At 48.0% G+C, this 16,856-nt stretch overlaps 1 protein-coding gene across 1 annotated transcript in view; it reads left to right on the top strand.

Moving 5' to 3' along the window:
* ADARB2 (adenosine deaminase RNA specific B2 (inactive)) overlaps positions 1–16,856 on the top strand; it is a 414,146-nt gene that overhangs the window by 390,188 nt on the left and 7,102 nt on the right. Inside the window, exon 8 of the mRNA XM_047066930.1 lies at positions 9,245–9,426. Within this exon, the coding sequence (XP_046922886.1) occupies positions 9,245–9,426 (182 nt within the window). The remainder of the gene's footprint in view (positions 1–9,244; positions 9,427–16,856) is intronic.

Here is a 16,856-nt window from a genome sequence, read left to right as displayed (position 1 = left end):
GAAGGGTCACAGACAAGTAAGTCTAACTGCTGACTGTCATCACAAGGGTGTGACCCCAAAGCTGCTTGGACCCACAAGCTGTGTCCACACAGTAGTTCAGAAGTTTCTCCAATCGCAGGTGGAGTTGTAGTCGAGCAGCCATGAAACAGAAATAGTCGGCTGACTTAAGTACCTATCACATGTGACTTTTCTGTATTTAGATAAAAATAAATGAATAAAATTGTATTTTTAATTAAGGTAAAGAAAGTGCATCCACCAGATTTGCAAATCCCTTCATATCCGTGTGTAATGAATAGGGAGCCGCCAATGTCTAAAGACCTAAACAACCAGCACAGCAACATTAGTTCTCTCCTCCCAGAGATCAAAACCAATACACAGGGGTCACTTTTGGATCAATGACACGTAAGCAATGTAAATTAAAGCACCATACATACCCTGAGTACGATTTCGTGACTAACAATTGACGTCATTTTACAACGTCAGCGGTAAGAGTGTAAACACGGATTTACAGCACAACATGTTATAGAAAGCTTGAAATTTTTACAGTGGTTTAAAATGAGCCATAAGATATTGTGAACACATTTCCTGGATTCCAGCCATTGGATAAGTGCTCACACTGCCTGCGTATTCTCTACGGCTTCCAGTTGGTCTTTTGTGTCCTCTGGCCTTGCCTGAAGACCACCCCCCACCTCACCCTGCCACAGCCCTGCAGCAGCAGCCGCATCCTGGGTGAGCAAGATGACCGAGTGCCCCTGTTCCCCACGAGGACAAGAGCCTCACTACAGAGAAGGTCAATCCCCCTTAGGCCAGCAATATGACTCTCTTCCACAAGCCCTCTAGGATTCTCTGGAAATCACATAACTAATTCTGCCCATTACGAGAGGGGCTCAGCCCTCCTCAGAGATGGGAGCTCCTGTGTACATCCCTCTGTCCACAGGCAACTTTTCTACCCTTCGAGACAGACGATTCAGGGCTCACTCGGCCTGGTCCCCCATCCACCTGAAACACCCCCACCATCCCCCAAGGATCTGAGGCTCAGTGACAGGCAGAACCCCGCCTATGTCACCTGGAGATCTCCCACCCACCTCTGAGCAGCAAGAACAACGCTGGTTATACATCAGTGCTTGTTGGCCTCAAAGGACCATTTTTCACCTGGGAAGAGTCTTGTCTCATGGAAGTGGCCTGTTTTATGCCTCGCCCCCCCAGCAGACGCTACATATAAGGGAGTGAGTAGAAATCATGTGCACCCCTGGGCCCCCCACCGGGGTTGTAGAACACACAGAGTGTGGCAGGTGCCCACGGATGTGATGCTCACGTAGCCATCTCAAGACAGAAAGGGGCTGTGGACGGTGCTGCTGGCTCACCGAGACTACCCAGGAGCAACGAACCGAGTCCAGCCCTGTGAGGGGACGATGGACTCAGAAGCACAGACTTCCTACCACTAGATGTGCAGGCTGGGGTCCCCTCCCTGTTGATTGCCCTGCGCTGCAGAGGCGAGAACATGGGAGGGTGGCCAGCGCCTGGCCAGGAGCCAGGTGGCCTGTGCCCAGCGAGGGTTCCTGCATCTCAGGGGCAGGGGTGTCACAGCCAGGAGGGCAGGGCTTCTGTGGCCTGGGACAGTGGAGGGGCGGCACCCAGCCACGCCTGTAGAGTGAAACCACACAAGCTGAGCAGCTGGCAAGGCTCTGGGCCCAGGATGCAGAGAGAGTGGACAAAGGCCACAGCTACAGATGCAAACCTCATACGGCTTCTCTCAGTAAGTCCAGTGCTCAAGCAACCGTCCAAGGTGAACAGGGCAGCTGCTGGTATGGTGATGTCATTCCATTAAACTCCTGTCCAAAGGCAGGGGACCCAAGACCTGAGAAGCGTGTGTGCCCGAGTTAACACAGCTAACCACATCTCCTCTCCTGAAGGCTTCATTCTGGACACAGGTGGGTCCCTTGCCTGACGGAGCTCATGCTCAGCTCCTTCTGGAAGTAAGGCCTGGGGTATCCTGCGCAGTGGTGGGGGGCACCTGATGGACCCCTACCCCAAGCCCAAAAGACAAACACTGCAAATCAGAGTATTGCTGCCCTTTTGATGGGAAAAGACACCCCAGAACCTTGAAATATGGAGATACAGACTAATTTTTTTCCCTTAAAACATAATTTTGACATTGAACATGCACAAAACGAAAGGTGGTTTCTTTTGTTGGAAACAAAGTCATCAGAATCACTAGGAAAATTCTTGGGTCATCAAAGTCTTTTGAAAGTGAAATAATTTCTTCTTTGTAGATTCTGTAGAAATGGCATAAATGCTATCTTGACGATAAAAGTGGTCCCAGTGCTCCAGACCCGGGGGGCTGGGGGGGGAGGTCAATCCCGTGTGGATGAGCTGGCTTTGCACGGAAAACCAAACCAAACCACAAAGTTCCTGGCTGGAGGCGGCCCCCAGATGGGGGCAACTGAGCAGAATCAAGACCAAGCAGTCACACCCGCTACTGCCAAGGAAGAGCTCAGAGCAAGCCCAACCACGCAGAGAGGCTTCCCCTCCATGACAAAGTCAAACCCAATGAAGAGATAGGAGAACAAGGTGGAAAGCAGAGAAGAAACCACTGGTGATACCCCAGCAGACCCAGAAGACAGCCGCAAGCTTCTGTTCTGTTACCCAGAGCCTCCTGCCTCTGCTCACAGTTCCTGCTGTGCACAGGTGGACAGACGGCCATCCCTTATCCCGTGTGCAGGCCTGGCTGCGGCAGATGGCTGGCCATCCCTTATCCACCCTGTGCTCATGGTGCCCTGCAGTCTGTCTCAGAGCAATCCATCCATCAGCATGCTCCCGTCGCTGGTCATCTGGGATGCTCCCACCTGACTGCTACTGGGAAGAATGTTTCCCCTAATGTCTGCACACAAAAGTTTTTTCCCAAATCTCCAAGTATGTATTCAGATATACTCCCCTCCGTGGGTCATAGACCCCACCATGGCAGAGGGGAAACAGAAGGTTCTCATAAACGAGACAGGCTGGGACCTCCGGGTGGGCCACAGCAGGTGCACTGGGCTGGATGGTAGCCTCCAAAAAGATATTCCATGTCCTCACACCCAGAATCTGCAAATGTGCCCTTACAGGATGGGACTCAGGTGTCCTCACCCGGAACCTGTGAATGTGCCCTTACAGGACGGGACTCAGGCAAGCATGAGAGGAGGAACTTACCCTGGGTTATTCAGGCTGGTTCTAGATCCTCATAAGAGACAGGCAGAGGGAGCTGGGGACAAGGAGAGGGCACACAGAGGAAAATTCCATGTGGGGGTGGACACAGAGGCTGGAGTGACATGTCCACGAGCTGAGAACACCAAGGATGGCCAGAAGCCAGCAGAAGATCCAAGAAAGGTCTGGCACAGACTCTCTCAGAGCCTCTGGAGGCTGCACAGCCCTGCCCACACCTTGACTTCAGTGTTCTGGCCTCTGGGACTGTAAGAAACCCCCCGGTTTGTGGTGTGTGCCACAGGGCCCCAGAAGACCAGAACAACCAGGTAAGAGGCATTACTCACTCAGACCAACTCATTTGCTCCTTGGAAATTATGGAACCAGAGAAAGTCATAGTAAAGTCAATTCCCAAAATGCACCCTTCAAGATCGCCATGGTAAAGCCTGGGTGTAACTGCGGGAAATGAGTCGTTTCACTGGGTCAATGAAAGCTGACCTTCAAAACCACAAGTTGACGTTGCGTAGCAGCACAGCAAAGAGCAGTGCAACTTCCCTTCAAAAAGATCAAACAGCAAACACTGCACGTCCGCGAGACGGGAGGGACAGACGGCACCAATGCCACTGCCATGGTGCACTGTCCTGAATGCGGGGTCTGCTCGTCCGCCATCTACAGCCTCGCCGACAGGCAAACGCCCACCTCCCAGAAGGATAGGCAAACCAAAGCCATGCTTTTGCCTTTGCCTCTGAGAATCCAAAGTTAGCGGCACATAAAAATCTAAATCTTCTGGAACTAATGTTCCTTTAGATATGGTTTCTAATTTTAAGTACCTGAGCTTGATTATTGATCACAATGTGTCTTTAAATGAACAGATTAAAACTTTCTCCATAAAAATGAACTGTAAAAAATTATAGCTGTTCTCTGGGGAGTGAGGCACTGTCTGACTTCTAAACTTAGATTCCAGATGTGAAGAGTGCTTTCTCTGTGTGCCATGCCACCCTCCCCACCTCCCCACCCCAGCCCCCCATCTATGGCTGCGTCCCCCTGCCTCCCCGTCCCAGCACCCCTCCTTCCCGCCCCAGCCCCCCATCTATGGCTGTGCTCCACCCCACCCATCTATGGCGGTCGTCTTGTTGAAGTCTCACCAGCCTCACCAGCTCTGCAGAAATCAACTGGAGGTGTTGGTCATTTTCCAGTCTCGGAATACAGGTCCTTGTAAAATAGGTGCTTCCTAGATACCCAACCCCAGAGTGCTTGCAGCCTGGTTTAACAATCCTCTCGCACCTCCTGTACCAGAGATTGTGTGGTAACCTTACTATAGCTTCTGCACCAGTCTTACCTAATCTCTAGTGATAAATTCAATACTATGGGTCCAACAGAGAAGTAGGAGCAACAGTCAGGGACACTGTGTGTCTGCTGCCTCCACTGCTTTTGCAACAACAGCTAAGGCAGGCACACATGTGAGTATCAACCCACCATCCACAGCCATCCACCCCAGGACGCTGAAAAGGGCTGAGAAACTTGGTTTCTGCAAAACAAGCTAGAGACCTGGTTGGCCCACAGGAGACAATACCAAGAGCGTGTTGGCAATGTGGCAGTACAGGCCAGACCACAGACATCTCATGAATAGTACAGATGTTGGCTGGACGTGCTGGGGGTCCTGGTGATGGGGCTGAGAGAAGGACACTGGGCCCAGGGACTTGAGAAGCAACAGCCTTGAGCACAGGCCTGTGCAGAAAGAGCCTGTGTGGCACACGCAGTGTTGGAAGCTTCTTCACCTTACAGTTTCCATCTTCACAAAAGAAACAAAAGATATTCCCTAGAGTAAGTAACATGTGACATTTGTCCCCCAGGAGCCAAAGGGCCAAATGCACCCCTATAAGGGGGGTCATGGAGTCCAGCTCTGAGAGTCAGCCAGAGCCCCAGCACAGAGCCCACGTTCGGCACTAGAAACCCCACACACCCTAGAGACCGTTGCCCCCCATATGCAGAACTTGTCAGCACCAAGAATGGAACGACCTAGTCACAGAGCTGCTGTCTGTCTGGTGAAAGCGTTCACAGTATACCAGTCTGTCAGGGGCAGATGGAGCCAGAAATGTGATGTCGAGAGGGAGGACACTTCCCAGGTAGGTTTCAGAGCACAGAAACAAGACACCATGTGAAGCAGAATTTCTTCCAGCTGAAAACACAGAAGCGGCACATCGTCCTGACCCCAACCTGACCTCCAGGGCACCTGTGTCCCCTACGTCTGCAGTCAGAGCCCACATCCACTGCACACAGTCCTGCACTGTCCGGGCTACCCTGGTCGCCATGACATAACCAGACTTCCTGAGGGGTTACTGGGAGCAAGGTCACCTGGGAAAATGCAGTGGATTGCACAAGGCTTGTCCACTGTCTGTAACAACCACCCCCAAACCTAGTGGCCTCAAACGAGTCATTTGTTCTGTGTGCAGACCTTCAGTGTGGGGGACGGGGGCTCAAGAGGATGTCTCATTTGGACTCCATGGGGTCAGCCAGGGCAGCTCCCTGGGGCCAGAGGGCCCCCTTTAGATGGCACGCTCACATGGCTGGCCAGCTGGTGTTGACGATCCGCTAGGAGCTTGGCCAGACTGTGGGCTGAGACCGGGTTCCCCTTCATGGACTCCTGGGCCGGGATCCATAAGGAGATGGTCTTGAATCCATTTTGAGTTGATTTGGGGGTATGGTGTCAGGAAGTGGTCTGGTTTCATTCTTCTGCATGTAGCTCTCCAGTGTTTCCAGCACATTTATTAGAGACTGTTCTTGCTCTGTTGTGTATTCTTAGACCCTTTGTTGTAAATTAATTGACTGTATAAGCATGGGTTTATTTCTGGGCTCTCTATCCTGTTCCATTGATCTGTGTGCCTATTTTTTATGCCAAGTAAGTGTATGTCTCTGATGGTACTTGAAGACGGTACCACGGACCTCACTGTAATTTTACAGAGTTACATCTCCCCACGGGGCCACATCAAGGTGGCAAAAACAGTAGGCAAGGACCCCAACTGTCCACAGTATGTAACAGTCATCACCATCCTCTCTCATGTGCCAGGCACACACCAGCGGTGACCACCTGAGCCAGGGCTCAGAGGGCTCACCCCTGCGACTGTTTCCGCTGGTCCTTAGAAGCCACAACTTGAACTGAGCATGGAGATGACATCTCCTGGTGAAAGAAATGCAGCTTTTCCCAAGGCGCTGCCTCCACTTATCTCTGGTATTTCCATATTCCGTGATTGACAAACAGACAAAAAGATATTTATTGAGGGATTATCTATACTGAAAACCAGACAAGGGATTTTTTTTTCTCTGTCAACATTGCAGAAATATCAGCTGTTTGAACAAAAGGAGAGGTATATTCATTCGATCCTGGACATTGAAAATTCCCCAGTTTATGTTCAGGAAGACATTTGGTATTATTGATCAGTTTAGCTGAATGAGTTTAAACTCCTATAGCCAGATAAGAAGAAGGCTGATTTTCTCTTTATTATAAAGGTTATTGAGAGGGAACTAGATATAGAAGGTATTTGGGGTTTTTTTGACGATCCCACAGACTCAGAACCACTTGAATATGTTCCAGAAGTCTGTTCAGCACCAATACTTGGATGGCCCACAGGATAGCGCTGTCTCTTCTGGAAGTACTAATTTTCTTGTTCAAGACTTGGCTTATTTCAAGCAAGCACTTTGTTATCAATGGGGGAAATGTCCATTTACCTGCTTTTAATTCATAAGGAATGTTCAAACTTCACTAGCGGTCAGAGAGATAACAAGACACCACTTCAGCCGCCTGCGTCCCGGAGCGCTTTGCCATCCCATCAATGGCGACCTGGCCTCGTAATTGCGATTTACTATGTCTGTGACCCTTGCTGCAAGAGCGTCTCCCAAAGCAGGAGATCCTACACGTGGGTCAGGAGTAAAGCATACACTTAAACCACAAATATTGCACACCTCCAGAGTGAAAGGGATTACTCACTACATGTGCTGTCTCTCTGTTTCTTGGCGTACCTTCAAATCTGGGAAGGAGGTATTCGAAATCCCAAATGAAGTGACTCTGTTGAACTTGTCCTCACTTTCTGGTGTGTCCTTGGCCCTGCCCAGAAATACAGTCTCAGATTTAAGGGAAGGAACCCAATCCCTCAAAAACATCAGTGTTCCTTCCATGGAAAGTTCATGTACCTCCTCTCCGGGATTTTGTGGGAATTCTGTAATTCATCAGTGAAAAGTGAGGGAAAGGCAGCCTCCCCAGGGCCCCAGCTGGTGTGCCCGCTTGTACAGTCAGGTGGGAACAGAAGCCTGGGCAGAGGCGACATCATCAAGTGAAGGGACTCCTACAAAGTAGTGAGAAGTACATGTGCGGCCTTCAGAAATGTGTGCTCCTTCAGAACTTTGCCACATGTACTTTTTAAAATTAGATAATAGCTAGCTAGCTAAATAGATGATAGATAATAGAAAGATACATAGATAGATAGATAATAGATGATGGATACGTTGATAGATGGATAGATTGATAGGTAGATAATAGATGGATGATAGATACATATATAGATACATAGATACACAGATATCTCCAAAGGACAGCAGTTTCAGGCCTTTCTAAAAGAAATGATGTGACTTACAGAAATGACCACAATTATTTTTTAAGTGAAGTTATGCAAATCTGATAGACTAAAGTAAATGTTTCATAAAACCAATGACTGTTTAAATTGTAGGACTAAATTGTTTGTATATAAATATTACCTTTTATATTCCATTTGAGTTTTATGTAGATGAACACATTACTTTAATGACCCGCGTTTGCGGGGAGAGCAGGAGACTCGCTCTCTCGGTTCCCGCCCGCCAGATGGCTGCCTTTTCTTGCATGAGATTAAAACATGTCTCTCATTCACTGTGATGCTTCTGAGGCAAATTAATATCGCCAGCTAAATTGCTTGTGTTTTCGGAATAAAATTTAAAGAGAACTTTTTAAAGCGATTGGTGTCACAGGTTCTCAGAGCAGATTGCTCTCCAGGTAGGGCATGCTGGTTTTAAACATGCGGTAATTAATGGAAAGAATTCTGTGTTAATTGACTGCTTCAGGAAAGGGAAATATAATGACTCCTTATTAATCATGAAAAGAAATGTACAGCGTGGAGGCACCACGGTAATTGCTCTAACAGCGGAGAAATGTTAATTAATGAAAAGAACAATGATGTAAGAAATTAGCTGCATAATGTCAGCCTCCGACGGAGGGTGGGTTGGGTTCGAAACACGTTATTTACAGTGGAAACCACAAACCGTTGCCTCAAACAGATACATGTAACCTTGTACCACCCAAGTTTAGGGGGAAAAGTCTTAAAATGCTGCTGTCATCTTTGCTTGCAGAAGCAAAAACACCTGCCCGGGGCTATATTTATGTCACAGGAGAGTGGCCTTGTCCTTCATGTCTGCTCTGGGCTTCTAAAACCACAATCTTCCTCAGAGCAAAACAGGGCCATTTATTAATGTCATTTAATTCCCACACAACAGGTCATTCTGACTGCTGAGGACAAAAGGAGGAGAAAGCATTTTTCCCTAAACTGAAATAAATAAACTCCCTTCTGATATTTCCCTGCTCACGTAAAGAAAAATTCAGATTTACTTTGGGGATACTGTCTTTTTTTTTTTTAACCTAATTTCAAGTCCCTGAGAGAATATGTAGCTTCCAGTCCATCTAACAACTCATTTTCCAGAAAAGGAAGCCGCGTTCATTAAAATGCAGAGCCCCCCATCAGACCCCTGCACGGCATTGAGGGGCTCAGAACCATCAGTCACCTAAGCTGGGGTTGCTCCCGGTCCGTGTGCCAAGGAGCTTGTCCTTTGGCCTGCTTGATGGGGGGGTCACAGCCCCCACAGCCCGGGGCCGAGGGCAGGAGGGGAGGGGGTTCGCACAGCACCCCCAGGTGGAGGGCTGGCGGGGAGGGGGGGCTCTCACAGCCAGTGCCCTATGGGGAGGGGAGGAGGGAAGGGAGGCTGCTCTGGGGGCACAGAGGGTACCCACCTTCGAGGGCACCGCGCTGATGCCCTTTCCTTCCAGGTGGAATGTGCTGGGACTGCAGGGCGCGCTGCTCTGCCACTTCATCGAGCCCGTGTACCTGCACAGCATCATCGTGGGGAGTCTGCACCACACCGGCCATCTCTCCCGGGTGATGAGCCACCGGACCGAGGACATCGGCCAGCTGCCGACCTCCTACAGGCACAACCGGCCCCTCCTCAGTGGTAAGAAAACCCTCCCCGGAGACGCGCACCAACGCCCTCCCATCGGCCCGCCCCATGGGTCCTTACTCGGGCACACGGTACCCATTTTGGCCAACGGCTATTTAAGATTTAGCGAGCAAAGTTACAAAGATCCGAAAAAATGAGAGGGTCACGGTGCATCCCGCGGGCAGGAGTGGGCAGCGTTCTGAGGGGGGCACAGACCAGGACTCAGCGCACCACCTGACCACTGTAACTAGGGGTCTGCGGTGCCCACGCGGTGAAACGCCAGCTTAAGTCTTAGACTAGATCACCTGGGAGACAAACAGGAAAATTAGAGGCGTTCAGTGCCGCGGCTCAGAGCTGGGCCGGAGATTCACTCCCAGGATTCTGAACTTTCTCTAAATGACATTATCAGGGTGATAATCGTGCCCCACGGCGTGGGAGTGGGAGCAGGCACGGTTCATGAGCAGCGCTTTATGACATTTGGCATGGATTTAAGAAAAGATACCTGCACATTTGTTCATTCTGCACACCGACCACCGACCACAGGCAGCACCTCGCACCTGCTGCTCCAGGAAGAGCCTGGGGCTGGGCTGGCGTGACCAGTCAGGTCCCCGCTGCATTACACGTGAGATCCCGTTCTTAGGACCCCAGACCCCGAGCCAAGAACCACCTCTCTGTTGCTGAGGGAGGAGGCGTGGCCCTCAGGCAGTAGGTCTGAAATCAGCCTGGGTCCAAAACTTATGTCCCCTGTCCTCCAATCCCTGTGACCATGTTAGAGTCCGGGGGCTCCATGTGTCCAGGGAGGGAGCCTTCCATGCAAAAGTCTGCACACTTCAGCAAGGCCTGAAGGTCTGCACACTTCATCTGAAACGGGGTCACAGAGTCTGTCCAGGAACGCAGGACAGTCACCATCTTTTAGGGACTCACCTTTCTCTGCTGGTCCCCAGGGCCGCTCCTTTGTGGCAGGCGGTCCATTCTTCACCACTGTCCCAGGGGCCAAGGTAACACGATCAGCAAGGCGGGGTTTCCTCAGCACCATCCTCGCTCGAAACCCTGTGCCCAATACTGCAGGGCCCTTGACTCGAACCAGAACCGATTCCGGGCATTGACGGGCCTGTGGGCGGTCTTGCCGGGGGGCGAGTGCCTGAGGGGCCCGGTCTGCACAGAGCAGTGAGGACACAGCACTCGAGTCTCCTTCTGGGAGCAGCTACACCGCCAACACGAGGGAAGGACACTCAGCCACTCGTCCTTCTCAACAAACACGGTGCACGACGCCTCATCACACCAACCGTCTCCATGTCACAGGTGTGGGAAGAGGCTCCTAGAAATTCCGTCACTTGCTGCGATGCTCCATCCATTGACATGGGGCAAGGATTCGAACTCGGCTTGACTACAGAGCTAAGCTCTTTCATCTTTCCACACTGCATCCCGTGGCCCGCACCATTTAACTGATGCCTATATTTTTAATCCCATAAAAATTAATAATGCAAAATGGGAGCGGCAAACCAGCCCAGGGCTCACACAGCCCTGGAGGCTCACTGCCAGCTCACCCAGCGTCAAAGTTTATGAAATTACATTTTTTTTAAGTTTATGTATTTTGAGAGGGGGGGATGGGGAGGGGCAGAGAGAGAGAGGGAGAGAGAGAATTCCAAGCAGGCTCTGCACCGTCAGTGCAGAGCCCAACACAGGGCTCGAACTCAAGAACCATGAGATCAAACCTGAGCTGAAATCAAGAGTGGGACACTTAACTGACTGAGCCACTCAGGTGCCCCACATTTATTTTTTTAAAGTTAGTAGGTTCAGGTGTAGTTCAGTTTCAACCTCTTTCTTTTATTTTTCCTTTTTTTTTTTTTTCCTCAAAATGGCAAAGAATATTTACTTCTTACAGTTGAACTGCCAACACAGCTCCAGAGCGGACCCCAGGAGATCTAGAACTACTGGTTTGGTGCTCAAGTCCAAAATTCCCATCTCGGGGGCGCCGCAAACCACAGTGAGGTTCTTAGTTCCTAAGTAACTGTGAGAGAACTCTGATCTGTCCGCACGGGTGTCACGTGCCATCTCTTCCCAGGCTTCCAGCTCCTTGAGTGGCCTCTCTCCTCTACGTTCATCTCCCAGTGAGGAAGTTACTTAAGCCCCATGAGCACAAGGAATACAGAAAGCAAATCCTTACCAGCCTCCGCCAGTGGCTGCTTTTCATTCATCCTTTGGGTACCACACAATACTGCCGGCATCCATTCTTCTGGCAATGCTTTTTAAAAATCCTAAGTTCAACTTGGAACATGTACACATAGATGAAAGCAGGAATCATGAATTATAAGTGTGACACAAGTGAATTTTTTAAAAAATGTAATTAGAGAAATTCAGAACACCTGAAATCATCAAGTGGCAAAGCGCCTGAGACCTACGTGAACCCCCACCCCGCCATCCAGAGGGGTAGTCACCCCTATTTACAACCAGGACAGTGACTAGACACTTCAGTCTATGCTTAGATGCCTATTTAAAATACCATTTGGGGTACCTGCATGGTTCAGTCAGTTAGGCGTCCGACTTCGGCTCAGGTCACGATCTCACGGTTTGTGGGTTCGAGCCCCACATCAGGCTCTGTGCTGATAGCAGGGAACCTGCTTCGGATGCTCCACCTCCCTCTGTCTCTGCCCTTCCCCCACTCATGCACTTGCACTCCGTCTCTCTCTCTCTCAAAAATAAATGAACATTAAAAAAAATACAGTTTTTATTATTGCCGAGATGCAAAGAAGCCCACGCCATCCATGGTTTCTCACCTACATGCTTTTAACTGCAGTGACTGCATTGCTCTGATGGATATTTAAAAACCAATCATCCAAGTTTTGAAAGGAAATCATCAGGATTTTTTGCAACAGAAGAGAGAGAGAGAGAGAGATCTTATATAAGGATGATAATGAAACACACTCAAACAAGCACATGAAATCTGCTTGAAGATTCCCTCAAGGTCAGTTTGCAAAATTGCCCAAGAAGATGAAGCCCACATATTAGTGAAGGAGTCCTACGTTTAGCTAGGGCTCAATCAGTTCTGGGTTAATAAGAAGCAGCCGAGCTGAAAAGATGCCCTATTGACACGGTCATAGGGTATACTAATGTCCTCCAAAGAGATCTTGAAACATTCTGCACAGACCAGCCTATACCTACGGGCAAAACACCACAATGTGGACGTCCACACCTCGGCTGCTGAGCAGCCCGAACCCTTCGGCAAGAGTCACGTCACCAGGTGGGAGCAACCACCATAAAGGAGCTTGCCTTTCCCGTTTCTCAGCATATTTGATATGGTGAAAAAATGGTGATGATGACAATCAATAAAAATCTGTGCTCTGAATACTCATCTTTTTAGGAAAACATAAAGTGACATACAAAGTGACTTTGAAGCCTGTTCTTCCAGACCGGGGGTATGGTGTGTCTGAGCTTCCAACCTCAAAGTTGAAGAAAAAGAAGTTTATTTTTCTTCATCAAGAAAAAGAATCCCAGCCAAGGCGGAAAATCTGGGTGGAATGCACAGGTTCTGTATTCCTCTTAACAGCATATTTAATGGATCTGGTTTTCAACAATGAGCCTTCGTAGTCCACACTGAAGATAAAACTTACAATTAGTTTTACAGCCCATGGCAAGGTCTTGGCAACGAAAATGATATCCAAGAGATGGACACAGGGAATTGGATGTCAGAACCGCGAGTTCTTTCGGACCCCTGGTTCTTGTGCACGTGATGGAAATCACAGGATCGTGATAAGCAGACATCAGTTGTCTCCCTTCCCAGTGCACATCTTCCCAGAAGCGTAAAAATGGCTAGCTGGCATGTCAGAGCCTTTTCAGACTCCATGTTTCTCAAGGAGCTGAATGTGTTGAAATGTCTACCAACACAGTCTGTAAATCCTGCCCAACACCACCTGCTGGTTGCACTCCAGACACCTCTCTTTAGAGAGCGGTAGTGGGTGGGATGGAGGAGGAGGTCTGTCGCCATGCATAGCCATGCTTTTGTGAGTTCCAGTCTCCAAAGTATTGTCACTCAAGCTGTAGAATCTGACGGGGAGAGCTGCGCCTCTTTAATTCAGGAGAAATTTCTGAAGTCAATGGTCATTAATAGTGTCTTGCAAAACAACCCAGTGGGGTAGGAGCAAACATTGTCTTTTATGCAGATGGTAACGAATTCGCAGTATTATTTTTATACTAAAATAAACACTGGTTTATTATGGAAAAACCTACAAATTTTTCATAAATGTTTAGGATAAAACACATGAGCTTAAAAGTGTATCTGAGCAGCTGCTTTGTCTTGGGGTTGTTAGAAGTAGAAATTTATCTCCTGAGCCCTTGAAGGAATCTTTGGTAGAAAAAGATTATTATAAATCTTGCTAGAATAATCTAAAGGCAATCCTAATATTTTTGCCTAAAGATTGAAATGTTAGACTCAACAAATATTTAATAAGACATGTCCATAGATTAGCACTGATCTCCCCCTGCAAATCAGATGGCACATAGCTTATGATAAATTTACAATTATAGAAAAACCTTGTTTTAGTTTTCTGAGGAGTTTTTCCAAAAATACTTTTATATTAGTCAAGTTACATTTAATTTCCCCCATGATTTTAAGGAATTCGTTCACCAAAGTATTTGAACACCAACCTTAATTCCATTGCTCTTGAAATTTTTACCCTTTAAGGCAAATACTTCCATTGTCAATACATTTCATTTATGCAAACATCAAGAAGTTGGTCAACATAATCCATACTTACTTAATCATTCAACAAATATGTATTGATTGCCTAGACATACCATGGACAGTTAGTTACACCCTGGGAATGCAGCAGTGAATGAAACGGTCAAAAACCCATGCCCCAGGAAGATTACATTCCAGGGGGGACAAAATGAAAATGCTTTGCAGAAAAATAAAGCAAAGAAAGGATTAAAAGTGAGCTTTGACCTTAAACCAGAGGGTGAGGACAAACCTCACTGGGGGTGACTTTGGAGCAAAATCCTGCAGGAAGAGAGATAATGTGGGGAGGGGCTGCCAGGGAAGAGCCTGGGGGCCAGAAGCAGGAGGAGAGTCTCCAGGGGGTTCAGGACAGAGGCCAGGCTTCTGTGGATTAAATCAGGACCAAGTCTGAACCCAGGTAAGCAGGCCCTTGAGGGGTTCCCAGAGCAGTGTGAAACTGTCTCCATTCCCAAATTCACACTGAGGGAACCCCTCTAAGAGCTGGATCAAAATAATGCTACAAAAAATATGGAAATACAACACGGGCACAGAGCAAAAACTAACCAGGCATGGGAGGAGACAAGACCACTTTAACAAAAGCCAGCAGGCACAAGAGTGGGGAAGGAGTCACAGCTGCAGAGATCACTGTTCTCGGATGCAGACTCACCAGCGAAAAAGAGATGTGAAAAACAAGGAGGAGTGCCTGGGTGGCTCAGTCAGTTGAGCGTCTGACTTCAGCTCAGGTCATGATCTAACAGTGTGTGGGATCGAGCCCCACATCAGGCTCTGTGCTGACAGCTCAAAGCCTGGAGCCTGCTTCAGATTCTGTCTCCCTCCCTCTCTGCCCCTCTCCTTCTCTCTCTCTCTCTCTCTCTCTCTCTCAAGAATAAAGATTTAAAAAAAAATTTTTTTTATGAATAAAAATTTTTTTAATCTTAAAAAAAATAAGAAGGAAAATGCAGGGGGGAGATAGAAGCCAAAAAAAGAAAAAAAAAAAGAACTGAGTAGGAATTTCAGAAGTAAAGAAAATAAAACAATTTGTGTAACAGTGGATAGGTTGAATAGCAAATTAAACACAGCTGAGGAGAGAATTAGTAAATTGGAACATCCCCCTGACAAAGATCCTGAATACAGCAGAGAAACAGAAAGAAGGTGCATTAGGTAGGGTTCTCCAGAGAGCAGAACCAATAGGAAACAGTATATTCATTTTCCTACTAGAAAAGAGGGATTTATTTTAAGGGACTGGCTCGCATGAATGCAGGGACTGGCAAGTCTGATCTCTGCAGGGCAGGCCAGCAGCCTGGAAATTCCAGCAGGAGATGACATTGTAGCTGTGTCCAAGGATAGTCTGGAGGCAGAACTCCTTCCTCTTCAAGGAACCACACTCCTTGCTTCTAGGGTTGTCAGCTCATTATATGAGACCCACCTTCATCATAGTGGACAGTCATCGCTTTACTCCACATCTACTGATTCAAACATCAGTTACACCTAAAAGTCCCTCACGGCAACATCTGCCTGGTGTTTGACGAAGCAACTGGGCACCATAGACCAGCCAACCTGACACATGCAAGTAACCATCCCACTGGGAAAATACAAGCCAGGTCAGAGACGGAGTGAGGAAGTCTGACGTACCTAAGACATAACCTTTAAAGAGGCAATAACTAAGGCAAGAAACTCTCCAGGACAGTTGAAGAGCATCAAACTACAGACCTAAGATGCATATTATGGCCCAAGAAGGATCTTCTTAAGTTCTCCACTCAGCAGTAAAACGGCTTATAAATACATACATACATACATACATACATACATAAAATCTTTAAAAGCGGTCAGAAAATAAAAGAATAATACAGGGGAACTAAGACTAGTAGCTGGTTCTGGGAAGATAAAAAAAACAATAAAACAGTATCTTTAAAATGCTGATAGAAAATGAATCTCAACCTACAATCCTAGACCCAATAAAAGCATTCTTTAAAAATGAGAACAAGACACCACTGTGGACAGACAGACAGAGCTCTATCAGCTCCAGCAGACTTGTGCTGCAGGAGACATTAAGTGTATTATTGGGGCATAAGGAAAATGGTCCTCAATAGATAAAGTCAAATAAAAAGTGATGAAAATAATCTGCATTTTTACCAGTATAAAACTTGCCTTATTTTGGATACCATAGCAGTGAAAGATGCATAATATGAAGGAAAAAAATGACCATATTCTGCCAAAGTCCCCTTGTCCCATGTCCTCTAAAGCAATGACAATCCTTATCAGTACCAGGAACCATGTCATTATCAGGTTATAAAGTGAAATATTCAAATTTTTTCCTGCCACAGAGGAAATTTCACACCTTTCAGAGGGTCCTGTGGGCCCATGCATTTTAAACTATGCAGACCACAAACCACAGTCACTATGTGCACAGACAAGGTCACATTCCTATTGACTCCAGGACGGGAGTCCCTGAAAATCTGTGGGGAAAACTCTCACTATAAGAAAAGGTTCCAGCTCCCCAAGCAGGTGACCCCGGAACCTTCCAGTAGAACTCCCCAGCAATGGCATACCTTCAAGCAGTGTGCACACACACCCTAAACCTCACCAACTGGTCAGAGGAGAGGAGGCAAGGGAGGCCGCAGCAGCCCGGGTCTTACCTGTGTGTCCCCTCGGGCTGGCAGGAACCCACGAACTGGACAAGCATCTCGCAGCAGTCCTGCACACTCTAGCACATTCCCCACACTCGCCCGGA

This window comes from Lynx rufus, unplaced genomic scaffold (genome assembly GCF_022079265.1).
Source record: "Lynx rufus isolate CCGP_SWC_20201006 ecotype Redwood Valley unplaced genomic scaffold, mLynRuf1.p SCAF_7, whole genome shotgun sequence".
NCBI classification, from domain to species: Eukaryota; Metazoa; Chordata; class Mammalia; order Carnivora; family Felidae; genus Lynx; species Lynx rufus.
This window is presented reverse-complemented; position numbering and strand designations above follow the sequence as displayed.